Genomic DNA, 26,987 nt, shown 5'->3' with positions numbered 1-26,987 from the left:
TGAGACCAGACGGTCATGGCGTCACTTCCGGCGGAAGGAGGAGCGGGAGATTCGATTGGAAGACATTCTCTAGCCGCTTGAGTCCTGGGTGTCCGCGTCAAGGAGCTTCGCCCGGGCAGGTTTCTGGTCCTCTGCCTCAGGTGAGGAGGTGTGGGAGGAGATTTTCGGGGAGCAAGGGCCGGAGACTCCTAAGAAGACCCCTGCACGTCGTTCTGAGTGAGCATTCAGAACATTCTATGTTGTTTTTTCAGGAGTCAGTCTTTTCTATAAAAGGGCGGTTATGAGAGAGAAGAGTGAGAAGGTCATTTCTTTTCATTTTAGACGGTGCTGTTGCAGTCAGTCAGAGAGCGTTTGTGTGTGCCATCGACCTGGAAACGGGTGTCTGGAACCCGAAATACAGGGAGGAAAAAGGTGCTACTGCAATTTTTGAGGTGCTCGGAGGCTCGTACACCGCTGTCTGCTATGCCCAGTAGTATCTGCTGGAAAGGGATCTTTTCCAAACTGCTTTGATGACTCAGAGGGACGAGTGCTCACTGAGCAGGGTGTCCAAACCAGAAACAAGTTTTCTAGGTACCTTCCTTGTCTCCTACATCAAACCATACCAACCTCTAGAATATCTCAATCCATACACTTCTCGCCGGTTTTACTTTGGTTCAGCACAACTGCTTCATAAGTATGACTGTAGCCTCCCAGCTGGTTCTTTCAATTTCCTTACGTTCCAGTCCAGTCTCCACGTTGCTAGGCTGATAAAGTACAAATCTGATCAGGGCACTCCCCGTTAAAAACCTTGCCGTTGGTCGCTCCTGTTTGCCCTCAGGTTTAAGTCTAAACTCCTTAACGTGGTTAACGGGGCCTTTCTTGTCTGGCCTTTGCCTAGTACTCCAGCTTTGTTTTTCCACCTCTCCAGCCCTATGCTCAAGCCACATGGAATGTCCTTTTGAGTCCCTCAAATGCACAATTCTCCCTCACCTTCAGACCCGGTCTGAATCCCATCCCACCTAGTTCTTACTCATTCTTTAGGTCTCAATTTATGAAGCTTTCTAAATCAGGAAGGCTTTCATCATCCTGCAAAATTGGGTCACAAAGCACCCAGTAGTTACTTACTCATTCTACAGATAGTTTTTAAGTGTCTCCCTCTGTGCCAAGAACTTCTAGGTACTAGGATCACAATGCTGAACAAGATGTGAGATTCCTGCCTAATGGAACTTAAACTTTTTATGTGTGGGCTTAAAAAGAATGAAGTGGAATCTATTTGAGTTAGGTTTGTCTGGGAACGCCTCTGAGGAGTTGACACTTAAATTGAGGCCTAGAAGATGAGAATGATCCAGCCATGCAATAGAAGAAAGGAAGAAAATTCCAGAGTGAACAGGTTATGTAAAGGCCTTAAAGCAGGAAAGAACTTAGCATCTTAATGTTCAAGAAACTAAGAAAAGGCCAGTGTTGCTGGAATGTATGCAGAAAGGACAGCTGCATGAGGTGATTTTTTTCTATCTGTAACCCTGTCCCCTTTCCCATCTCTGGAACTTTACCTGTCATAAGTACAATGAACAAACTGTGCTTGACACTATGAGTTTCCTGAGTAATGTTTTTAAAATACTTTTCATTAGTATTTCTCCAAACAAAACAGGTTTTGTCTGTTTTTTGCTTATTTGATTTTTTTTTTAATCTCCTGCCTCCCTCTCCCTTTTCCAGAATTTTCATTTTAATGTCAGAAGATCATTTCTCAGGGACTTGTTATGACTGCCTTTAGAAAGATTAGACAAAGTATGCACCCTTGGAGGGAGACCATTAGACAGCTTTAATAAAGCAACTCAAAGTAACTATCCTTTCCATAGCTGAGGAGTCTGTCCTATAATATATGAAATGGGAAATCTGAGAGCAACAGAATGAGAAAGATTTTCTTGCAAAGCAAGAGCAGTTTCAGGACGAATGAAGAAAGGGAGAGGAGGTAGTCACATCCCCTTTTCTATATGCCATTAGAAGTGTGGGCCAGTTTTTTAAATGAGTGATTTCATCCTTTGGCCACAGTCTTAGACTAAATGAGTCACCCTGTTATATTTTCTCATGGTATAATGTACTTTTCCTGTATAGAATTTTCCACCTATCTCTTACTAGGCTATAGATCTAGTGACCAGGTAGGGACCTTGACTATTTTGTTCATCACTTATATTATTCCCATCACCTGGTATTTATCAGCTGCATAATAAATAATTGATAAATAAGTATATTGAACTTGGACTTTTCAGGTGATACTAGTAGTAAAGAATCTGCCTGCCAGTGCAGGAAACGCAAGAGTCATGGGTTCAATCCCTGGGTCTGGTAGATCTCTTGGAATAGGAAATGACAACCTGCTATGGTATTCTTGCCTGGAAAATTCCATGGACAGAAGAGCCTTCTGGGCTACGTCAATGGGGCCACAAACAGTCAGATGTGACTGAGCACATATTGAACTTATTAAATTGGAATATGGTTTGTTGACTGTGGTGGAACTGAAAGCAGTGTAATGCTGTATCACCATCCTCACCAATAAAATCAAGAAGAAAGATAAACCACAGGTAGATACCACATATGGAATTGTTCCCAAGTCTGTGATCATGTTTTCCTAACTTTAGTATTTACTCATTCCTCATGCTTCATTCAGTTGTCCATCAAACATGAATTCAATACTTTAAGTCAGGCACTAGAGACAGAGAGAAACAAAACAAACTAGATGACCAGAATCATAACGAAATACTATGAAAACAACAAAGGGAATGACAGTTCAGTTCAGTTTAGTCGCTCAGTCGTGTCCGACTCTCTGCGACCCCATGAATTGCAGCACACCAGGCCTCCCTGTCTATCATCATCTCCCGGAGTTCACTCAAACTCAGGTCCATCGAGGCGGTGACACCATCCAGCCATCTCATCCTCTGTCGTCCACTTCTCCTCCTGCCCCCAATCCCTCCCAGCATCAGAGTCTTTTCCAATGAGTCAACTCTTTGCATGAGGTGGCCAAAGTACTGGAGTTTCAGCTTTAGCATCATTCCTTCCAAAGAACACCCAAAGCTGATCTCCTTTAGAATGGACTGGTTAGATCTCCTTGCAGTCCAAGGGACTCTCAAGAGTCTTCTCCAATACCACAGTTCAAAAGCATAAATTCTTCGGTGCTCAGCTTTCTTCACAGTCCAACTCTCACATCCATACATGACCACAGGAAAAACCATAACCTTGAGTAGACGGACCTTTGTTGGCAAAGTAATGTCTCTGCTTTTCAATATGCTGTCTAGGTTGGTCATAACTTTTCTTCCAAGGAGTAAGCGTCTTTTAATTTCATGTCTGCAGTCACCATCTGTAGTGATTTTGGAGCCCCAAAAAATAAAGTCTGACACTGTTTCCACTGTTTCCCCATCTATTTCCCATGAAGTGATGGGACCAGATGCCATGATCTTTGTTTTCTGAATGTTGAGCTTTAAGCCAACTTTTTCACTCTCCTCTCCACTTTCATCAAGAGGCTTTTGAGTTCCTCTTCACTTTCTGCCATAAGGGTGGTATCATCTGCATATCTGAGGTTATTGATATGTCTCCCGGCAGTCTTGATTCCAGCTTATGCTTCTTCCAGTCCAGCGTTTCTCATGATATACTCTGCATATAAGTTAAATAAGCAGGGTGACAATAAACAGCCTTGACGTACTCCATTTCCTATTTGGAACCAGTCTGTTGTTCCATGTCCAGTTCTAACTGTTGCTTCCTGACCTGCATACAGGTTTCTCAAGAGGCAGGTCAGGTGGTCTGGGATTACCATCTCTTGAAGAATTGTCCACAGTTTATTGTGATCCACACAGTCAAAGGCTTTGGCATAGTCGATAAAGCAGAAATAGATGTTTTTCTGGAACTCTCTTGCTTTTTCCATGATCCAGCGGATGTTGGCAATTTGATCTCTGGTTCCTCTGCCTTTTCTAAAACCAGCTTGAACATCTGAAGTTCACGGTTCACGTATTGCTGAAGCCTGGCTTGGAGAATTTTGAGCATTACTTTACTAGCGTGTGAGATGAGTGCAATTGTGCGGTAGTTTGAGCATTCTTTGGCATTGCCTTTCTTTGGGATTGGAATGAAAACTGACCTTTTCCAGTCCTGTGGCCACTGCTGAGTTTTCCAAATTCACTGGTATATTGAGTGCAGCACTTTCACAGCATCATCTTTCAGGATTTGAAATAGCTCAACTGGAATTCCATAACGTCCACTAGCTTTGTTCATAGTGATGCTTCCTAAGGCCCACTTGACTTCACATTCCAGGATGTCTGGCTCTAGGTCAGTGATCACACCATCGTGATTATCTGGGTCGTGAAGATCTTTTTTGTACAGTTCTTCTGTGTATTGCCATCTCTTAATATCTTCTGCTTCTGTTAGGTCCATACCATTTCTTTCCTTTATCGAGCCCATATTTGCATGAAATGTTCCCTTGGTATCTCTAACTTTCTTGAAGAGATCTCTAGTCTTTCCCATTCTGTTGTTTTCCTCTATTTCTTTCCATTGATCACTGAGGAAGGCTTTCTTATCTCTCCTTGCTATTCTTTGGAACTCTGCATTCAGATGCTTATATCTTTCCTTTTCTCCTTTGCTTTTCGCAGCTATTTGTAAGGCCTCCCCCAGACAGCCATTTTGCTTTTTTGCATTTCTTTTCCATGGGGATGGTCTTGATCCCTGTCTCCTGTACTGTGTCAGAAACCTCCATCCATAGTTCATCACGCACTCTGTCTATCAGATCTAGGCCCTTAAATCTATTTCTCACTTCCACTGTGTAATCATAAAGGACTTGATTTAGGTTATACCTGAATGGTCTAGTGGTTTTCCCTACTTTCTTCAATTTAAGTCTGAATTTGGCAATAAGGAGCTCATGATCTGAGCCACAGTCAGCTCCCGGTCTTGTTTTTGCTGACTGTATGGAGCTTCTCCATCTGTGGCTGCAAAGAATATAATCAATCTGATTTTGGTGTTGACCATCTGGTGATGTCCATGTGTAGAGTCTTCTCTTGTGTTGTCTGAAAAGGGTGTTTGCTATGACCAGTGCGTTCTCTTGGCAAAACTCTTATTAGCCTTTGCCCTGCTTCATTCCGTAGTCCAAGGCCAAATTTGCTTACTCCAGGTGTTTCTTAACTTCCTACTTTTGCATTCCAGTCCCTTATAATGAAAAGGACATCTTTTTTGGGTGTTACTTTTAATAGGTCTTGTATGTCTTCATAGAAACATTCAGCTTCAGCTTCTTCAGCGTTAGTGGTTGGGCCACAGAATGTGGTCCACTGGAGAAGGGAATGGCAAACCACTTCAGTATTCTTGCCTTGAGAACCCCATGAACAGTATGAAAAGGCAAAAAGATAGGATACTGAAAGAGGAACTCCCCAGGTCAGTAGGTGCCAAATGTGCTACTGGAGATCAGTAGAGAAATAACTCCAGAAAGAATGAAGGGATGGAGCCAAAGCAAAAACAATACCCAGTTGTGGATGGGACTGGTGATGGAAGCAAGGTCCCATGCTGTAAAGAGCAATATTGCATAGGAACCTGGAATGTTAGGTCCATGAATCAAGGCAAATTGAAAGTGGTCAAACAGGAGATGGCAAGAGTGAACGTTGACCTTCTAGGAATCAGCGAACTAAAATGGACTGGAATGGTGAATTTAACCCCGATGACCATTATATCTACTATTGCGGGCAGGAATCCCTTAGAAGAAATGGAGTAGCCATGATGGTCAACAAAAGAGTCCAAAATGCAGTACTTGGAATGACTAATAGTGACTGCCTTAAAGGATCTGATTTCATATTTGTCCACTGCCAATGGATGGAAAGTCTTTTTGCCATTTGCTGAGTTTACCAAGTGAAACGCAAATAATAAAAATACCTTAATGACCTTTTTCATTTCAGTTTTCAAATTTACCATTATTATAGTTTTCTGAACATACTAATTTCTCCACTAGAGGGCAATAAACCCTTAAATAATAACAATTTAACCAATTTCTTGCCTTTAAAAATATAGCAATTAGTGCTTGCACAACTAATTTAGAAATTAATTTCCAAATATTTCTGCTTATATATGTTTTTCATTTACTGGTGACTTGATAGACCAGGCCTCTATCTTCATGAAACTTTCAGACTAATGAGGGTAGAACTAACAGAAACAAGGGAGCGTGTATCATCTGATATATACATTTTCATGATGGCATATATCAAAAGTGTGATTAGTACAATAAAGGAGTAAAATGGATGATATCATGGAAACCAAGCAGAAGAGAGTATTTATTGAAATGGAAAGGGGCTCTCTACAGGGTAATATTAAAGATTTAATGACGAGAATGAGAGCCAACTATTTGAAGAACTAAGGGAAAAGCTTTATAGACAAAGAGAAAAGTAAGAACAGAAGCCTGAAAAGAGAAGTTATTTTGTGCATTTAAGGAGCAGAAAGAAGGCTGGCATGGCTTGAAATGTTGTGATTAAAGACGGCAAGTGGGACAAAGTGAGGTCAAAGAGGTGGTACTAGATGAGCTAAGGCCTTACAGGCATTGTGGGGAATTGAAGCTTCATTTCAAACTACAAGATTTTAAGCAGATAAAAGACCACATTTTCAGGAGGGAGTTTTGCCCTGTTTTATCTCCCCTAGCTCATATATGGGCTTCTGTTGTGGCTCATGGTAAAGAATCTGCTTGCAGTGCAGGAGACACGGGTTCAATCCCTGGGTCAGGAAGATTCCCTGGAGGAGAAAATGGCATCCCACTCCAGTGTTCCTGACTGAAGAATCCCATGGACAGAGGAGCCTGGCGGTCTACAGTCCATGGGTTTGCAAAGAGTCAGATATGACTGAACAATTAACACTTCACTTTTAAGCACATAGGTAGCTGTACCACCATATTAACACTGTACCCAAACTGGATTTTAGAGATATTCGGAAAAGATACCTTTACTGACATACATTCCATCATTTGCCACTTGGCAAGAAGGAACTTGAAGTCAGTAGCACTAATAACAGCAGTGTTCTCTGGCCTGCCTTTCTACTATGTCACCTCCTCTACCTTATCCTTAGAGATTGCCATGTGGCCTAAGGTGACAGCTGAATCTAGGAATATATATCTGCTTTTGGTAGAACCTTATTAGTCATGTATACCTAAGGGTACAAAAGCAAGGACTTCAACAAGAATTAAGCAGGGTGAAATGTCTTTGCTTTTTCTTTTTTTTTGTTTCCTATGCCCCGTTTAATAACGTAAATCAGTGATTTATGTAAATCCATTTATCTAAATCTTTGTAAGTTTCCATCTTACTGCCTTCAGTGGCAAGATTTTATTTTCACAGAAATATTCTGGTTGATGACAGGATTAGTGTCACTTTTAAGATATCCATTCTAAAATCACACTTATAAATTTGTGATCATCCTCAGGATGAGCTATATGTAAAAGATATTTTTATGATTTTTAAACTAATGACTTTCACTTTATCAAAATTTACTGATGCCAGTCTCAGAACATTTCACCAATTTTCAGAAATTGAAAGCTTTTGCCATGTGTTTACAACTGAAAATTTATTGACATAGCTTTACCTTGAACATCCATGGAGATGTTTATTTCAGAGCATTTACATTATGCTATATACAAACTAATCAGTTTAAAAATTTTTGATAAACCAACATTTGAATTTTTAAAAAGAAAATATAAAAGAGGTGAATTGCTATTTTATTGTTTTATTTCTCTGATGTGTTTTATACAAGGCTCATAAAGCACTTTGAACTCTCCTTTGATTTTTATTTTTCTATTTGTACACTCTAAAATGTCTTTTTTTCCCCTCTTCAGGTTGTATAAAAATGTACCCAGCCCAAATACCGAAATCTACTGAAGTGATATTTTCCCGCTAACAAGAACTGTTTCCCACCAGGTCAGGTTTAAACATTCATGTAAGTTCATTTACGTTCTTTCCTGATAATGGTAGAAACAAGTTCTGTATAGCTCTTCTTTAAAGATGTTGAAAGAAGTTAAATGATACCTTTCTTGAATTACCAGGGTAGAACATTTACTCAAAAACCCAATATTTGCTTGAGCTACTCTGTTTTAAGTCTTACTTTCTTAACTATGTAGAAAAAGAAAACTAGTTTTCCAATATCCTGACACTTACTACAAAACCATCTATTGACTTTGTAGTGAAGGTTAGGTGATTTTCCTAAGAAATGAGTTATTCACATGCTGTTAAAGATTTGCCATTCATCCCACGGCTACTTTGTTTTGCAGGCCACAGTGGGAACACATGAATAGAAGAAGAAAATTTCTTCTTGCCTCAGTTCTTGCTCTCCAGAATTCTAGTTTTATATATCCTTCATGTCAAAAGTGCTTCTCTCGGATAATCCTGGTCTCCAAAAGGTAAAAATAAACCCTGAAAGTGTGAGAAGGAAAATATAAGAATTCGACCAACCACAGAATATACAGTACCACATAGTATTCACTGTTGCGGGGTGGGAGGGGGGATCCATGGATAAGTATACCTCTGCAGTTCAAACCTGTGTTGTTCAAGGGTCAGCTGTATGAAGTTAGTTTGGGGGGAACTTCCCTGATGGTCCAGTGGTTTAGAATCTGCCCTCCAATGCAGGGGATGCGGGTTTGATCCCTGGTCAGGGAAGTAAGATCCCACATGCAGTGGGGCAACTAAGCCTGTACACTATGACTACTGAGCCTGCATGCCCTAGAGGCCGCACACCACTACTACAAAGAAGCCTGCTTGCTGCAGCTAAGAACTAACACAGCCAAATAAATCAATACTTAAACGAACCTGCAGAATTTTTTTCAAGTTTGGTCTTCATTTGAGAAGATTATCATATGCATATATGTGTGGGCGTGTATGTGAATATGATAATTTCATATGAAGGAACAAACTTACATATACATAAATTACGAGCAAAGACGGCAACTCATTTGTCCATACAAACCATCCACCCAGCTCAAACTAGTAATTGTTGTTTACTTGCCAAGTCATGTCTGATTCTTGGCAACCCTGGATTACATCACACCAGGCTTCCCTGTCCTTCATTATCTCCTGAAGTTTACTCAAATTCATGTCCACTGAGTTGGTGACGCTCTATCTAATTACCTCACCCTCTGCCGCCTTTTTCTCCTTTTGCCTTCAATCTTTCTCATCATCAAAATCTTTTCCAACAAGTCATCTCTTTGCATTAGGGGGCCAAAGTTTTGGAGCTTCAGCTTCAGCATCAGTCCTTCCAATGAATATTCAGGATTGATTTCCCTTAGGATTGACTGATTTGATCTTCTTCAGTCCTAGGGACTCTAAAGAATCTTCTCCAGCACCACAGTTTGAAAGCATCAGTTCTTTAGCTCTCAGCCTTCATTATGGTCCAACTCTCAACATCTGTACATGACTACTGAAAAGACCATAGCTTTTACTATATAGACCTTTGTCGCAAAGTGAGGTCTTTGCTTTTTCATATGCTGTCTATGTTTATCATAGCTTTCCTTCCAAGGAGCAAGTGTCTTTTAATTTGATGGCTGCAGTCACCGTCCACGATTTTGGAGCCCAAGAAAATAAAATCTGCAACTGTTTCCATTGTTTCCCCATCTATTTGCCATGAAGTGATGGGACCGGGTGCCATGATCTTAGTTTTTTGAATGTTGAGTTTTAAACCAGCCTTTTCACTCTCCTCTTTCACCCTCATCAAGAAGCCCTTTAGTTCCTCTTCTATTTCTGTCATTAAAGTACCATCATCTGCATATCTGAGGTTGATATTTTTCCTGGCAGTCTTGATTCCAGCTTGTGAGTCATCCAGCCTGGCATTTCGCATGATATACTCTGCATATAAGTTAAATAAGCAGGGTGACAATACATAGCATTGATGTACTCTTTTCCCAACTTTGAACCAGTCAGTTGTTCAAAGTCCAGTTCTAACTGTTGCTGCTTGACCTGCATACAGGTTTCTTAGGAGACGGGTAAGGTGATCTGGTATTCCCATCTCTTTGAGAATTTTCTAGTTTGTAGTGATCCACATAGTCAAAGGCTTTAGCATAATCATTGAAACTAAAGTAGATGTGCTTTTGGAATTGTCTTGCCTTTTCTATGATCCAACAGATGTAGGCAGTTTCATCTCTGGTTTCTCTACCTTTTCTAAATCCAGCTTGCACATCTAGAGGTTCTCAGTTCATGTACCAGTGAAGCCTAACTTGAAGGATTTTGAGCATAATCTTGGTAATGTGAAATAAGTGCAATTGTACAGTAATTTGAGCATTCTTTGGCATTGCTCTTCTTTGGGATTGGAATGAAAACTGACCTTTTCCAGTCTGGTGGCCATTGCTGAGTTTTCCAAATTTCCTGGCATATTCAGTGCACTGCTATTCCATAAAAAGTGACATTTGGGATATAGGAGTGCCTTTAGAAATTAAATTAGGGACTGTGATTTGAATGTGTTGTCTCTACCCTTGCTTCTCAAAATGTGGTCTGAGGAACAGCTGCATCGGCATCACCTGAGAGCTTGTTAGAAATGCAGAAACTTGGGCCTTGTCCCAGACATAGTGAATCAGGATCTTCGTTTTTAACAAGATCCCTAGGTGATTGATTTGCATATTGAAGTTTGTAAAGCTCTGATCTACTCCACACTAACATTTATTTCAGTTAAGGCTTAGCTTATTCCTAAAAGGATTAAAGGAAACTGCATAAATAAATAAATACCTTCATTTTACATATAATATAAAAATATATCATTTAGTGTATATATTCATAATTGCTAATAATGCATTAACTCTCACTTCAGTTCAGTTCAGTCGCTCAGTCGTGTCCGACTCTGTGACCCCATGAATCGCAGCATGCCAGGCCTCCCTGTCCATCACCAACTCCCAGAGTTCACTCAAACTCATATCCGTTGAGTCGGTGACGCCATCCAGCCATCTCATCCTTTGTTGTCCCCTTTTCCTCCTGCCCCCAATCCCTCCCAGCATCAGTCTTTTCCAGTGAGTCAACTCTTCACATGAGGTGGCCAAAGTACTGGAGTTTCAGCTTTAGCATCATTCCTTCCAAAGAAATCCCAGGGCTGATCTCCTTTAGAATGGACTGGTTGGATCTCCTTGCAGTCCAAGGGACTCAAGAGTCTTCTCCAATACCACAGTTCAAAAGCATCAATTCTTCGGCATTCAGCTTTCTTCACAGTCCAACTCTCACATCCATACATGACCACTGGAAAAACCATAGCCTTGACTAGATGGACTTTTGTTGGCAAAGTAATGTCTCTGCTTTTCAATATGCTATCTAGGTTGGTCATAACTTAGTAATGTGTTAATCCTAGTCTTAGGCTATCATTGATATTCTCTATTTATAAGATAGTTCATTCTTAACCATACCATTCCTATAGTTATCATCCAAGATGGAACTCCCGGCAAAGAATCCAAAGCCTTGGATTTGGTCATAAAAATCACTAACTTTGTCACCTTGGGCAACAATTCACCCCAATTTCCCAGTTTTGTGAATGGGGTAAATGCCTTGTTTACCTATCAAAACAAATAAAATATGAGTTCAGTTCAGTCACTCAGTCGTGTCCAACTCTGCGACCCCATGAACCGCAGCACGCCAGGCCTCCCTGTGCATCACCAACTCCCGGAGTTTACCCAAACCCATGTCCATTTAGTCGGTGAGGCCATCCAACCATCTCATCCTCTGTTGTCCGCTTCTCCTGCCCTCAATCTTTCTCAGCAGCAGGGTCTTTTCAAATGAGTCAACTCTTCACATCAGGTAGCCAAAGTTTTGGAGTTTCAGCTTTAGCATCAGTCCTTCCAATAAACACCCAGGACTGATCTTCTTTGGGATGGACTGGTTGGATCTCCTTGCAGTCCAAAGGACGCTCAAGAGTCTTCTCCAACATCACAGTTCAAAAGCATCAGTTCTTTGGCACTCAGCTTTCTTCACAGTCCAACTCTCACATCCATACATGACCACTGGAAAAACCATAACCTTGACTAGACAGACCTTTGTTGACAAAGTAATGTCTCTGCTTTTCAATGTGCTGTCTACGTTGGTCATAACTTTCCTTCGAAGGAGTAAGCGTCTTTTAATTTCATGGCTGCAGTCACCATCTGCAGTGATTTTGGAGCCCCCGAAAATAAAGTTAGCCACTGTTTCCCCATCTATTTCCCTTGAAGTGATGGGACCAGATGCTATGACCTTAGTTTTCTATATGTTGAGCTTTAAGTCAATTTTTTCACTCTCTTCTTTCACCCTCATCAAGAAGCCCTTTAATTCTTCTCTTTCTGCCATAAGGGTGGTATCATCTACATATCTGAGGTTATTGGTACTTCTTCCGGCAATCTTGATTCCAGCTTGTGCTTCCTCCAGCCCAGTGTTTCTCACGATGTACTCTGCATATAAGTTAAATAAGCAGGGTAACAACATACAGCCTTGACATCCTCCTTTTCCTATTTCGAACCAGTCTGTTCCATGTCCAGTTCTAACTGTTGCTTCCTGACCTGCATACAGGTTTCTCAAGAGGCAGGTCAGGTGGTCTGGTATGCCCATCTCTTGAAGAATTGTCCACAGTTTATTGTGATCCACACAGTCAAAGGCTTTGGCATAGTCGATAAAGCAGAAATAGATGTTTTTCTGGAACTCTCTTGCTTTTTCCATGATCCAGCGGATGTTGGCAATTTGATCTCTGGTTCCTCTGCCTTTTCTAAAACCAGCTTGAACATCTGGAAGTTCATGGTTCATGTATTACTGAAGCCTGGCTTGGAGAATTTTGAGCATTACTTTACTAGCGTGTGAGATGAGTGCAATTGTGCGGTAGTTTGAGCATTCTTTGGCATTGCCTTTCTTTGGGATTGGAATGAAAACTGACTTCCAGTCCTGTGGCCACTGCTGAGTTTTCCAAATTTGCTGGCATATTGAGTGCAGCACTTTCACAGCATCATCTTTCAGGATTTGAAATAGCCTAACTGGAATTCCATCACCTCCACTAGCTTTGTTCATAGTGATGCTTTCTAAGGCCCACTTGACTTCACATTCCAGGATGTCTAGCTCTAGGTCAGTGATCACACCATCGTGATTATCTGGGTCATGAAGATCTTTTTTGTACAGGTCTTCTGTGTATTCTTGCCATCTCTTCTTAATATCTTCTGCTTCTGTTAAGTCCATACCATTTCTTTCCTTTATTGAACCCATCTTTGTGTGAAATGTTCCCTTGGTATCTGTAATTTTCTTGAAGAGATCTCTAGTTTTTTCCATTCTATTGCTTTCTTCTATTTGTTTGCATTGATCGCTGAGGAAGGCTTTCTTATCTCTCCTTGCTATTCTTTGGAACTCTGCATTCAGATGCTTATATCTTTCCTTTTTGCTTCTCTTCTTTTCATAGCTATTTGTAAGGCCTCCCCAGACAGCCATTTTGCTTTTTTGCATTTCTTTTCCATGGGAATGGTCTTGATCTCTGTCTCCTGTACAGTGTCATGAACCTCCATCCATAGTTCATCAGGCACTCTGTCTATCAGATCTAATCCCTTAAATCTATTTCTCACTTCCACTGTATAATCATAAGGGACTTGATTTAGGTCATACCTGAATGGTCTAGTGGTTTTCTCCACTCCCTTCAATTTAAATCTGAATTTGGCAATAAGGAGTCATGATCTGAGCCACAGTCAGCTCCCAGTCTTGTTTTTGCTGACTGTATAGAGCTTCTCCATCTTTGCCTGCAAAGAATATAATCAGTCTGATTTCATTGTTGGCCATCTGGTGATGTCTATGTGTAGAGTCTTCTCTTGTGTTGTCTGAAAAGGGTGTTTGCTATGACCAGTGAGTTCTCTTAGCAGAACTCTATTAGCCTTTGCCCTGCTTCATTCTGTATTCCAAGGCCAAATTTGCCTGTTACTCCAGGTGTTTCTTGACTTCCTACTTTTGCATTCCAGTCCCCTATGACGAAAAGGACATCTTTTTTGGGTGTTAGTTCTAAAAGGTCTTGTAGGTCTTCATAGAACCGTTCAACTTCAGCTTCTTCAGCATTACTGGTTGGGGCATAGACTTGGATTACCGTGATGTTGAATGGTTTGCCTTGGAAATGAACAGAGATCATCCTGTCATTTTTGAGACTGCATCCAAGTACTGTATTTTGGACTCCTGTTAACTATAATGGCTACTCCATTTCTTCTAAGGGATTCCTGCCCACAGTAGTAGATATAATGGTCATCTAAGTTAAATTCACCTATTCCAGTCCACCTTACTTCACTGATTCCTAGAATGTCAATGTTCACTCTTGCCATCTCCTGTCTGACCACTTCCAATTTGCCTTGATTCATGGACCTAACATTCCAGGTTCCTATGCAATCTTGCTCTTTACAGCATCGGACCTTGGTTCTATCACCAGTCTCATCCACAACTGGGTGTTGTTTTTGCTTTGGCTCCATCCCTTCATTCTTTCTGGAGTTATTTGTCCACTGATCTCCAGTAGCATACTGAGCACCTACTGATCTGGGGAGTTCATCTTTCAGTATCCTATCTTTCTGCCTTTTCATACTGTTCATGGGGTTCTCAAGGCAAGAATACTGAAGTGGTTTGCCATTCTCTTCTCCAGTGGACCTCTCTACCATGACCCGTCCATCTTGGGTGGCCCCACCCAGCATGGCTTAGTTTCACTGAGTTAGACAAGACTGTGGTCCGTGTGATCAGACTGGCTAGTTGTCTGTGATTGTGGTTTCAGTCTGTCTGCCCTCTGATGCCCTCTTTCAGCGCCTACCGTCTTACTTGGGTTTCTCTTACCTTGGTTGTGAAAACGTTTATAAATTGTAAAACACTGATGCATATTAATTCTAAGGTTTGCTAAGAATTTTGCATTAGACTTGAATGCATTATTAATACATAATTTTTGAACAAGTTCTAATATATGTTTAAAACATTTAAAACACTAATTCATTTCACTAGAGCTTGGTACTAGTGAGGTTTTATCACCCTGGTAAGTGGATTACCTTCACTTATTCTATGCCCAGAATACAACACAAACTCCAGCCAATTTGGTTAAGATTATATGAATGGATTGTCACAGTTCCATTATCATTGTGGATAAGAAAATAATTAGCACAAATGTAATGTGGGCGAATCAGTAATTTACATGAAGGATTAACCTTTGTTCAAAATAGTCACCTTGTGAGTCATGGAATTAAGGCTCCCCCTAGTGGCTATCTCGGAGAAGGCAATGGCACCCCAGTCCAGTACTCTTGCCTGGAAAATCCACGGACAGAGGAGCCTGGTAGGCTGCAGTCCATGGGGTCGCTAAGAGTCGGGCACGACTGAGCGACTTCACTTTCACTTTTCACTTTCATGCATTGGAGAAGGAAGTGGCAACCCACTGCAGTGTTCTTGCCTGGTGAATCCCAAGGGCGGGGAAGTCTGGTGGGCTGCCGTCTATGGGGTTGCACAGAGTCGAACTCGACTGAAGTGACTCAGCAGCAGCAGCAGCAGCAGTGGCTATCTGGAAGCAATCAAATTTATACCGCTATGTTTTAACATTATTTTCTGTTTGCACTTTTCCACTTTTTTTAAGCCAAATCATTAGCAACATGAAGAAAAAACATTCTAGGATTAACCATTACCAAAGATGTTTTAAGGGGTCAGTTTGCTAAACTAAGAATGTTAAAGATGGGTAGCAGAATTCCAAAATAGTACAAACAACTAGAAAAGAGGGAAACATAAGCAGAAGTGGCAGTAAACCAATATTTAATCATAAGAGAGCAGCAGACTAAACACATTAATTTGACAAGATCTATACTAGACTCTTTAACTTTATTTCTTATACTTTGCCTCATTTTATCCTTCTTCAATCCTGGATTTCACAGATGAGTAAGTTTAAGTTTAAAGATCTTAATATATATTCCGAGACCAGAGAGCTAGTGCATTACAGTAGTGTTATACTTGACACACAGTATTTTTTTATAAGAAAGACTTTGACCATAATTGCAACACAAGTTAAACAAGATGTTTTGTACCTAGTTTCTGTAATCTAATAAATTCTCAACATATTTCAATGAATTTTTAAAAAGTTAAGTTATCCTTATCATAGTGAGAAAAGTATGACTAGGAACTTCATAAATATTTAAAGATTACTCATTGTTCTTTGAACAGAAGGTAGACATTAAATTTTAGGTCTTCCCTTGGTGTGGCATTTACTTCGCTATATTTAGTTTGCCCCCACAAGTAAAAGTAACTTATAAATAGAGAAAATTTAAAAGAGGTTGATCTGAAATCATTTTACAATGTAAGTTGTACATTTTGTACAGAAAATATTTTTAATCTTCACTTTGCCAGATTTATTTTACATCACAAAAAAAGTTAGTGAACATCTCTTTTTTCCCTGCACTTTTCCAGATCTAATTGTCCAAAATGTGGCTCTACTGGTGAAGCTGAAAATGCCATTTACAGATACAAGCTTTCCTTAAAAGTTGCAGAATCAAACAAATTATTTGGCGTTACTGTATTTGGAAGCTGCTTAGATGCATTTTTTGGTCTCACAGCCACTGGTTTGCACAGGTAAGAATATTTAAAGCATTCTTTTCCTAGCCATGTACATCAAGTTTGAAGATATATGTTTTTAAAATAATATGCATTTAGTAAAAAGATGATCCCTTGACCTCAAATCATCAGTTCATTTAAAAAGATAAGAAAGAAAGAGAAAGATGTTTATTTTATGAATACATATTGTGATAATGTTAAACCATGCTCCTTTTATTCAGACCAACTAAACTGTAATTAGAGTATTAAATTACAAAACTTTAATCCAAGTTAGAGAAATATAGATGAAGAAAGTAAAATCATTTCAAACTGAAGGATTATTCAAATCAAGTGGCTAAGGTCTCTTGAGGTAGAAGAAGCTATTTGAAGGAATATTTACATATCAGAAGTTGAAATTTTGTCATTTATTTCATTTGCATTGCAACTTCATCTGCATAGTTGGACCTTTTAAGATGTTGTCCTGACAATGTAAGTATGTATATATAGAGAGAGAAAATCTCTGTCCATCTCCTTGTAGCTGTGAGCAAACTGATTTGAAGAAAGGAAAAGCCAAAGACCACAGCCAGGATTGCCAGCGATGGGGAAAGACTTCCCTCTACACTGAGGAGAAGGGCTAAAGATCCCACCACTTCTCCCACTGCCACTTTTAGAATAATTGCTAGGCCTGGTTACTAGACAGGCATCTACTTTATTCACACTTGATCAACTGCTTTTGTCTTTCTAGGCTATAGGAATTCAGAGGGAACAAAACACCTAGCTGTTAAAGTCACATTTCTTTTTTCTATATGTAACTTAAAAGTTTCATGCTCTCCCATTTTTTATTTTCTTTTCAATTAAGGTACATTCAGGATCCCAGTGAAATACCAGAAACTCTGGGCAGTGATACAACCCAAAACCTATTAACTAAAGCAGTGGAAACTTGCTTTGTCGGACAAAACTTTGTTTTTGGAGTGACGGTAATTGAGACTAGTTTGTTCTTAGTATTATGCTAATATTTCCATTGTAGTGAAACTTTTAATTTTCTAAGTAGTTTTTAGGAGTCATAAATGTGAGGGCCTGTAGAAACCCTTTAAACTACATAAAAATAGGCTATAGGTGATCCTTTAAAACATCATGTATATGACAAGTTCCTCTTTCAAAAGCTAGAAGAGCCCTGTTGAAAGGCTTTCAGAGTTTTAGAAATCTAAATTTATTATAAATTCATAAGCGTTAGGTATTTTGTTTTGATATTTGGTATTTACTGTGCTCTCTAAATTCGGTTTAGATTCTATAGTAAAACTTTGATCAACTCTTATCTACAAAAAGGAGGGAAGTAACATTGAAAGCAAAGTAACTGAGTACTGATAACTCTTAGAATAGGTTAGGAAGGATGGTCTTATATAAAAGTGACTGTAGAAAAAGTCTGAAGAACGTGCTGACTCTTAAGGAATAATCTTTTTCTGTCTCTTGTATGCTAACGGGAACAAATGAATATTTTGCCTGTATTGCGATCAGGGCTTTAAAAAGGGAACACAGCACTTCACAACTGAACAGTGAGAAAACCCAAAGGGAAGTTGAAACTAGGAGCTACAGAGGTTTTCTGTGTTAAAATCTTAGATGCCTCTTTTTTTCCTTTTTTGTTTTTAGCGATATAAGAACATTCCTTTAAACATTCAAAGTTTATGGAAGCTAGTGAGAAATGTAATAGTAACTACCATTTATTGAACAACAACTATTTGCTAAGCACCACAATTTTTTGTGTGTTATTGCTAATATAATAATCCTGCCTTTGTATCCTTACTTTATAAATGAAAAAACTGAGGCTCCTAATAACTTATCCAAAGTCCCCACATTAGGAAATGTTTGGAACAGAATTTGAAGACAAGTCTCTTTACTCCAAGGTTTATTTCCCCATAATTATAATTCCATATAACCCTATCATGCTAGAGCAATTGAATTATGGGGGTGGGAGTTATAGCTACATCTGTTTTAACCTTTTAAATCCCTGTTTCATGTTTAAGTCAAAGGAAGAAAAATTTATTCTCATTTAAATTCATTTACTTCTTCCACAGAATTTTGAAAACCAGCATGGAAAAGGTTCAGGTTCCAGTAACTTCTCAGAGCAGTGCTCAGACCGCAAGAGAGTAGTTAAAGCACTCGTAGCTTGCCAGATCATTCCACCAGACCCAAGTGTTGTAGGCTTCACTGTCATTGACTATTTCCGTCGGCTTTTGAAGCTTTCTGCTGTCAGGAAACTTCGCTGTGGCTCCCAGACACCTAATAGCCACCTTCTTGCTTTAGAAAGTTCGAATAGCGATCTCAGCAGCTTATGTGGCCCTGACAGCAGTTCTTGTTTTGAGCCCCATGACAAAGATTATTTTCCAGGATTCTGGCAGCTATCACTAGAACTCACTTCTGTTGTTTCACAACTAACAGATGATGGTTTTTCAGCTTTGGAACAAAGCAAGGCCATTGGTACTCTTCACCAGAACAGAAAGTGCATCTCCTCTGCAGAGGCCACTGGTTCCAATAGCTGCCTTGATACCATTCAGGGTTCATGGAGCCTGGTTTCACATATGGACAAAAAGAGTTCAGCACTAAAGTTAGATGAAGAACCTGGCCTACAGGCTAATCAGCCAAGTGCAGTTCATAGCAATCATCATGAAATTGGAGTTCCTGACTCTAATTTATTCCCTATAAAAGTACAGGAGCGATTTGAACCAAGGAATACAAAATCCTTCCACAGTGCAGTGGAAGTTACATATTCTCAGCATGAGATAACATGTCACCAGAATCAGGAGGTAGATACCCTCCCTAGCTTTCAGCAGAGATGTATGTGTTATCCATCTTCATCACTCAGACTTGAGGAAATAGTCAGTGGTTCCCAGGACTGTGACCTTGAGATCTGGGATGACCTGCCACTCTCTGAAAGCCTAAACAAATTTCTGGCAGCTATCGAAAGTGAAATCGCTGTAAACCAGACAGATGCCAGCAGCAGGAAATGTCGTCTAGATAATGCCATCAGTAAACTGCATGTGGACCACAGCAGGTTATCATTGACTCCACAAAGAACCCCTGGAGCCTTGCATATACCACGTATAGCCTTAAGGTCACCACCAGCAACAGTCAAAGCAAACTCCAGCAGAGAGAACTTCCTTTCCAACCATGAAGCAAATCCAAGTCCTAGCATTCATAAGGAATCACAGCCAGAGAACAGAGCAGAGGCTGTCTCTTTTAGTGGTAATAAAAGAGATATTTCTGAACATTCTCTACCAAATGTTCATCTGTCAGCTCTGTTTCCATCTTCAAAAGGCTCAGGCACAACAGTTGCTCTTAAGTCTACGAGAATTCTACCATGTGAGACTGAAATTTCATGTAAGCACAATACTTCAGAGGCTGACCATTCTTGTCTCAGCAGCAAATATAATAATGGATGTGGAGAAAAATCACTTTCAGAAATGAGTGAAAAGTTGACAGCTTTGCATTCTAGGAGGTATAATGTTGTTTCCAAGTTTCCCAGCTTAGAAAATAAACAATACTGTAGGCGGCCAAAGAATCAGGGCAACAGTTTGACAATTTGCAGGAAACTCACATATCCTTTAGAAGCTCTTCACAGTACTCCAAATAGAAGTATGAATATATTGAGAGAAATGCTTTATGAACACACTGGTAATAACCCAACACAGAACTGTTCTCCTGGTCATGAAGGCAGTTACAATGCTTCTGTGGATCTCTTTGATGATAGTCCTAAAGAGATGGACATTGTAACAGAAATGACCAAAAGGTCACAGAATATTTTCTTACAGTGGGGAAAGTCTTTGGCAGAAAGTCATCATACAGAATCTGATTTTTCACTGAGATCACTTTCTGAAAACTCCAGCCAGTCATCACAAAAATTATCCTTGCAAAACACATCTGCCTCTCTCTATCCAAGAACCTGTCCCTCTCCACCTCATTTTCAGTCAGATTCAGAATATGATATTGAATATAGCCAAGACTTTGTTCCGTGTTCACAGTCAACTCCAGTTACTGGATTCCACCAAAGTAGGATTCATGGAATGAAAGGAGCTTTCCAAAAATTACCTGCCTTTTATTTGGACCTTGATGCTAACTATAAAAAAACAAGGATTTCTTCTGCAAATGACGCACTGCAGGCCACCCCTGTCTGTCCAAAAAATATAAAGACACCTGGCCAGAAATCCAGAAGCCCTACTGTATCTGGTACACCACCAGAGGTCTCCAACAACCATCCTGTCACTGAGTGCCTTGAAACTGACGCTGATGAGTGGGTCCCTCCTACCACACAAAAAGTGTTTCCTTCAGATATGCTTGGATTCCGGGCCACGGGTCTAAGGAAATGCCACGCTGCTTATAATTCTCCTGATCAAAATGAGTTACCAAGAAAAAAACTGAAATATGGCAAGCAAAGAACTGGTAAATGCTTAATTAAGAAGGAGTTAAATTTAAAGACTATGCTTACAGCAGCAGTTATAAAACAGAAAACTCCTGACTGTAACAATATAAGGTCAGGCTGGATTTCTAAAGAGTCAGTTTTGGGATGTGGTTCTTGTGCGGAAGTCAAATGTTGCCTTCCATTTTCAGAAAACTGGTCACCGTCAGCACCTGAAAGTAAAAGTGCGTGGTCTCCTGAACTCTTCTCACAAAATATCACCTAAACCCAATTTCTGAGCTTTTAAAGGTGTGTCTCTGGAAACTCTGCCTCCAGGGTCATGGAAAGCAGACTTACCATTTTGAAGACTTGAAGCAAATAGAAAAGAGGTGCTATTAATGCCTATAAACAAGGGGAAGCCATTGTTTTTCCCAGTGTTTTATCCAGAATGCTCTGATTTCAGATAATTTGGCACTTTATCTTGTATTGTTGATTGTACTTAAGTAATATTGTTAATTTTGCTTGTTAAAAGTATTTGTTAAATCACACATACATGAAGAAATAAAGCTTTTGCAGACCAAAATGTAGTCTTTCTTAGTTGTTCAACTTAGATCAGAAAATGCCTGCCAGCTACTGTTGGGTTTATGATACAAAGCTACAAGATCACTGATCTCAAAAGATTTTAGTCTACTAGGTAAGACAGAAATATAATAGACAATTTCAATACAATACAGTTAACACAATGATGGAACTTTTTTAATGGATATTACATTTACGTTGCTCTGGGAGCATGGTAGATAATCAGTTAACCCAGCAGCATCTGTGGGCTTTGACTCAGAAGAAGGGTCAATAAAGACTGAATTAAATGTGAAACTGTCACTATTTTATTTAGTCTGTATTTTTTTAATCCTTCGGAGGAGCCTGCTAGGCTATACTGCCCATGGGATTACAAAGTCACACTCAACTGAGCAACTTCACTTTACTACATGCTAGGCACTGTGCCAGGTGCTGGGAACTCAAAAATGAAAGTCAAGGCCCTTTACCTCAAGAAACTCATGGTCTAGACGAATAAACAAGCCGTTAGTATCAATGAGTTCTATGAAAGGAAGATAATCTCAAAGGGCTAACAATGAGCAAAAATGGGAAAATCTACATTCAAGTCCTTAGCATCACGTCACCTGTGCCCCGTAAAGATCTGTTCTGTGCACGTTTCCCCTACTGGCTGAGCAGGGGCTGCTCCTCATTGCAGAGCACAGGCCACAGTAGTTGCAGCACTCAAGTTCAGTAGTTGTGGTGTGTGAGCTTAGTTGCTCCGTGGTATTTGAAATCTTCCCAGACCAGGGATCAAAACTTCGTCCTCTGCACTGGCAGGCAAATTCTTATCCCCTGTACCACCAGGGAAGTCCATGCACCCCATAAAAAAAATTTTATGTGTCTCCAGTCAGCTGCCTTTGCCATTGCCCACAGTAGCTACTCCAAATCTTCACTCTTCATGCCACCGACCAACCTACTCTTCTTGCCTCGTACTTCATGGAGATCACCTGGTATTCCCTTGCCTTCTCACACCCATGCTTTGCAACTTGTCTGTATCTTGTCACCCACAACTTCTATCCTGTAATCTCCGAAAATAATGAACACCGCCTCCTGTCTTTCTGTTTGGGCTGTTGCCATTATACCCATCTTCAATATTATCTAATGTTTGCTGCTGCTAAGTCGTTCAGTCGTGTCCGACTCCGTGCGACCCCATAGACGGCAGCCCACCAGGCTCTGCCGTCCCTGGGGTTCTCCAGGCAAGAACACTGGAGTGGGTTGCCATTTCCTTCTCCAATGCATGAAAGTGAAAAGTGAAAGAAGTCGCTCAGTTGTGTCCGACTCTTAGCGACCCCATGGACTGCAGCCTACCAAGCTCCTCCATCCATGGGATTTTCCAGGCAAGAGTACTGGAGTGGGGTGCCATTGCCTTCTCCAATCTAATGTTTAGCCCATATTTAAGTTTTTTTACTTGTCCCTACATCGTCTTGTAATTGTTGATGTTTAACCAGGATTTCATTAAAGTGACCCCATGGTTTTCGGTTATGTCTCGTCTCATTTTCTAGAACATAATTAGATTGAAGGTTTTAACGGAGATATTTCATAGGTTTATGTTGTGCCTTTCATATTGTATTACATTAGGAGACACAATGTCAAGTGGCCCCACTATTAGTAATGCAGATAATAAGATTGCTTGCTTACGATGTTGCCTACCAGATCTCTATTGTTCAGGTACTTTTTTTTTAAGAGTAAAGAGGGGATTTCCCTGGTGGTCCAGTGGTTAAGAATCTGCCTTCCAGTGGGGGAAACACAAGTTTGACCCCTGGTCAGGGAACTAAACTCCTACATGCCATGGGGCAACTAAGCCCAGGCATGCTGTGAAGACTCAGCACAGCCAAAAGAAAAAGAGTAGAGTCGGTATTAGAGAATTCCCTGGAAGTCCAGTGGTTAGGATTCTGCACTTTCACTTTGAGGACCTGCTGTTCAGTCCCTGGTTGGGGAACTAAGATCCCACAAGTCCCTCAGCATGGCCAAAAAAAGTTATAGTTGTCTACTAGTGGTGTTAAGTGAATCTGTTTTTCCCACTCTCCAGTATTTACTCAAGAATTTTTATTTTCTCAAATGCAGTCAATTTCACTCATTATTATTTTTGATGCTCCATGTAATAGTTGCTCCCGCATTTCTGTCTACTATTGTTTATAGCTAGTCTTGACCAAAAAAAATAGTCACTGTCAAATTTCACGTCACTCACTATTCAACCTACTGAAATTTGTTCTCTCTCCCCACCCCCAGTGGCTATGGTGTTGGTAGTTTTCTAACCCTCAAATCCAACGGATTTGTCATTCCATATTCTATTTGATCTCTTTGCACTCTATTTCCAAGATAACATTTTTGTGGTTTCTGGTTTCTCCTAGACTCTAATCAGGCATGCCTGCAGGGATTTTTGTTTTGTTTTACAGGGCTTTTATAAACGATTTTTAAATGTACTATAAAATCCATGGTCCCATATAAGGTAGAGTGGTTTGTTGGTGCATATTTAGAATAATGGATAAGGAAAAGGAGTATGTTTATTGCCCAATCAGTGATGTGAAGGGTCTTTCTAGTATATAGGCCAAGGATATAGTCTCTTTATGTTCTTTAATATCAAGTGTGCCGTTCCTGGCTAATTTCATATCTCCCACTGTGATTAGAGTAGTAATGCAGTTACTATTGTACTGAACTATGTAGAGCTTAACTCTACAGTTCCCTAGTATCATTTATTTAATGCTGGTTACATCTTTACTCATGATGGTGTATCCATTGTGCCATTATGAGTACTGCTGCTGCTGCTAAGTCGCTTTCAGTCGTGTCCGACTCTGTGCGACCCCAGAGACGGCAGCCCACCAGGCTCCCCCGTCCCTGGGATTCTCCAGGCAAGAACACTGGAGTGGGTTGCCATTTCGTTCTCCAATGCATGAAAGTGAAAAGTGAAAGTGAAGTAGCTCAGTCGTTCCTGACTCTTAGCGACCCCATGGACTGCAGCCTACCAGGCTCCTCTGTCCATGGATTTTCCAGGCAAGAGTACTAGAGTGGGGTGCCATTGCCTTCTCCGATTATGAATACTAGCTTCCAGTAACAAAGATTATTACTCTGTTTCATTGATAATTACCAAAAATGCAAGTCTCACCCACAGAATACAGGAAAATGTGAATAATAAGTCATTTCCTAGTTATATTTAGCCGTTGGACTTTTCTAACATAAACATAGAATATGTATTCTAACCATGTCTTCTCTTGAACTTTTTAGGCTACAGTTATTACATTCCTAAACTGTGATCTCTTAGCCACACCCAGGAAGAAGAATACAGAGGTACACGGTGAAGCAAGAAGAGTAGTTTCATTTGTGCAAGGAATGTCCATTTCTCCACCAGCAAGGCTTAAGCCCAAGCCTAGAGAGCAAAATGTCACCGTCAGTTAGAAATGAGAGGACACTGACTGGAAGAGCCAGTTGGCATAGCAGAGCAACAATCTTGAAAGGCTTCAGGTAAGATGGCCTGTGCTGACACACAGCACAGAACCTGCAGAGAGGGTAGAGTGATCTCCCTGGTGCTAGTGAAGGGAGGTGGACAGAGTTAAGAACAGTGTCCCCAACCTCACAAATCTGGGCTCTGTAGACCAGAGACAGTACAGGAGTTGGAAAACACAGACCAATGGGAGCCAGAGCACAGGCCACATAACTCAATTTCAAGGCTAAATTCCTGTTTCATTGCTATTAATGCTTTTTTCCCTGAAATCTAATTATTAATGTACTACATTAGTTTTGTCTTTGTTCATATTTGTGAGAGGTGATTTTTTTGTTTTGTTTTAAATCTTCCTGTATCTTTATGTTTTCGAATGAGTTGGGTTTTCTTTTATTGTCCAGTTTGACAATCTTTGTCCTCCACCTGGAATATTTCCTTTCTTTTTCGATGGTTTGGTAGCCCAAAGCCCTGAATTCACCCTGTGTCCAATATGAGAGTCACCTAAAAGCACTATTCTGGCAGCTCAGTCTCATACTATTGTGTGAAAGAAATATTGCTTCAGCCAGTAGAAATGTTCCACTCCAGACCCAAGGGACTAGGGTAGGGTCCCTTCTTACTCAGGTCTTAGAGGTACTGTCTGATCATCCCCTTTTATCATGCTTGACTCCTTCCGTATCTTCCTACCTTTTAAGAGATGATGGCTCTTAGTATTCTGTTATTGGCCCTTCTACTCTTTGGTTGACTTTTTCCACTCATGTACAGTTACCACTCACAAGCTGTTGAATTCAAAGTCTTACCTTTTATCTAGACTTTCTCCTGAGGCCAAACTTGTATGTTAGTTTTTTTGTCATTCAATTCAAAATGTTTTATAATTTCCGTGAGTTCATTGACCCATGGCGTGTTTTGTTTTGTTTTGTTTTTACAAATAGTGTTTATTTCCAACTGACTTCTTTATCTGTGTCTAATCTACTTTTCTACCTATCTGTTGAGTTTTTCTTTCAAAAATTATGTATTTTCTAAAAGCTGGATTTTCAAATTTACTGTATCACATCTTACTTTTTCTCTAGACATTTTTAACTTTGCCTTCTACTGCTTTAAACACAGTAAGCATAGTTGATTTATATTTTGTTTTTGATGGTCTGAATAAAGTCTTGATAGATCCCCACTTGGAGAAGGCAATGGCAACCCACTCCAGTACTCTTGTCTGGAAAATCCCATGGATGGAGGAGCCTGCTGGGCTGCAGTCCATGGGGTCACGAAGAGTTGAACACGACTGAGCAACTTCACTTTCATGCACTGGAGAAGGAAATGGCAACCCACTCCAGTGTTCTTGCCTGGAGAATCTCAGGGATGGGGGAGCCTGGTGGACTTCCGTCTGTGGGGTCGCACAGAGTCGGACACGACTGAAGCGACTTAGCAGCAGCAGCAGCAGCAGATCCCCACTGTCATACTTGTTTTCTGCTGATTCTCACTCATAATGCCATGTTTCCTTGAGGCCTAGTTTAGCTGGAGTTACCTGTTTTCTTTGGGAAATTATTTATGTGACTTCTGAGGCCTAAAAAAGTATTTTCTGGGAAAGGTTTTCCATTTGTTCTGACAATGCCTGGAATCATTACCAGTATAAAACAACTTGGACAGCAAGGAGATCAAATCAATCAATCCGAAAGGAAATCAACCCTGAATATTCATCGTAAGGACTGGTACTGAAGCTAAAGCTCCAATGCTTGGACCACCTGATGCTAGGAAAGACTAATGGCAAGAGGAGAAGAGGGCAGCAGAGGATGAGATGGTTAGATAACATCACTTACTCAAAAGACATGAGTTTGAGCAAACTCTGGGAGATAGTGAAGGACAGGGAAGCCTGACATGCTGCAGTGCGTGGGGTCTCAAAGAGTCAGACACAACTTAGCAATTGAATAACAACAACAGTAAAACAACTTTAAGTTCATAGTTGAAGGGTCTTTATTTTTTTAATTTGTTGTGTTAAAGTATAGTTGACTTATAACATTGTGTTAATTTCTACTGTGAGGGTATTTTAGATCCACCAAATGAGCTGAATTTGGGTTACTAAATCATACAGGAGTCAGATTATGATTATACCTTC

At 40.2% G+C, this 26,987-nt stretch overlaps 1 protein-coding gene across 1 annotated transcript; it reads left to right on the top strand.

Annotated features, from left to right (window-relative positions):
* Positions 1-11: 11 nt before the first annotated feature.
* On the top strand, positions 12-22,063 carry DDIAS (DNA damage induced apoptosis suppressor). The gene is made up of 6 exons (XM_005894642.3): positions 12-140; positions 7,808-7,908; positions 8,240-8,368; positions 16,341-16,502; positions 17,323-17,440; positions 18,536-22,063. Coding segments are annotated over exons 2-6 (3,015 nt in total). The 5' UTR covers positions 12-140; positions 7,808-7,906; the 3' UTR covers positions 21,140-22,063.
* Positions 22,064-26,987: the final 4,924 nt, after the last annotated feature.

The sequence above is a fragment of the Bos mutus genome, chromosome 29 (assembly GCF_027580195.1).
Source record: "Bos mutus isolate GX-2022 chromosome 29, NWIPB_WYAK_1.1, whole genome shotgun sequence".
In the NCBI taxonomy this organism is placed as follows: Eukaryota; Metazoa; Chordata; class Mammalia; order Artiodactyla; family Bovidae; genus Bos; species Bos mutus.
Note: the sequence above shows the minus strand (reverse complement) of the source record. Positions and strands in the feature narration are given on the sequence as shown.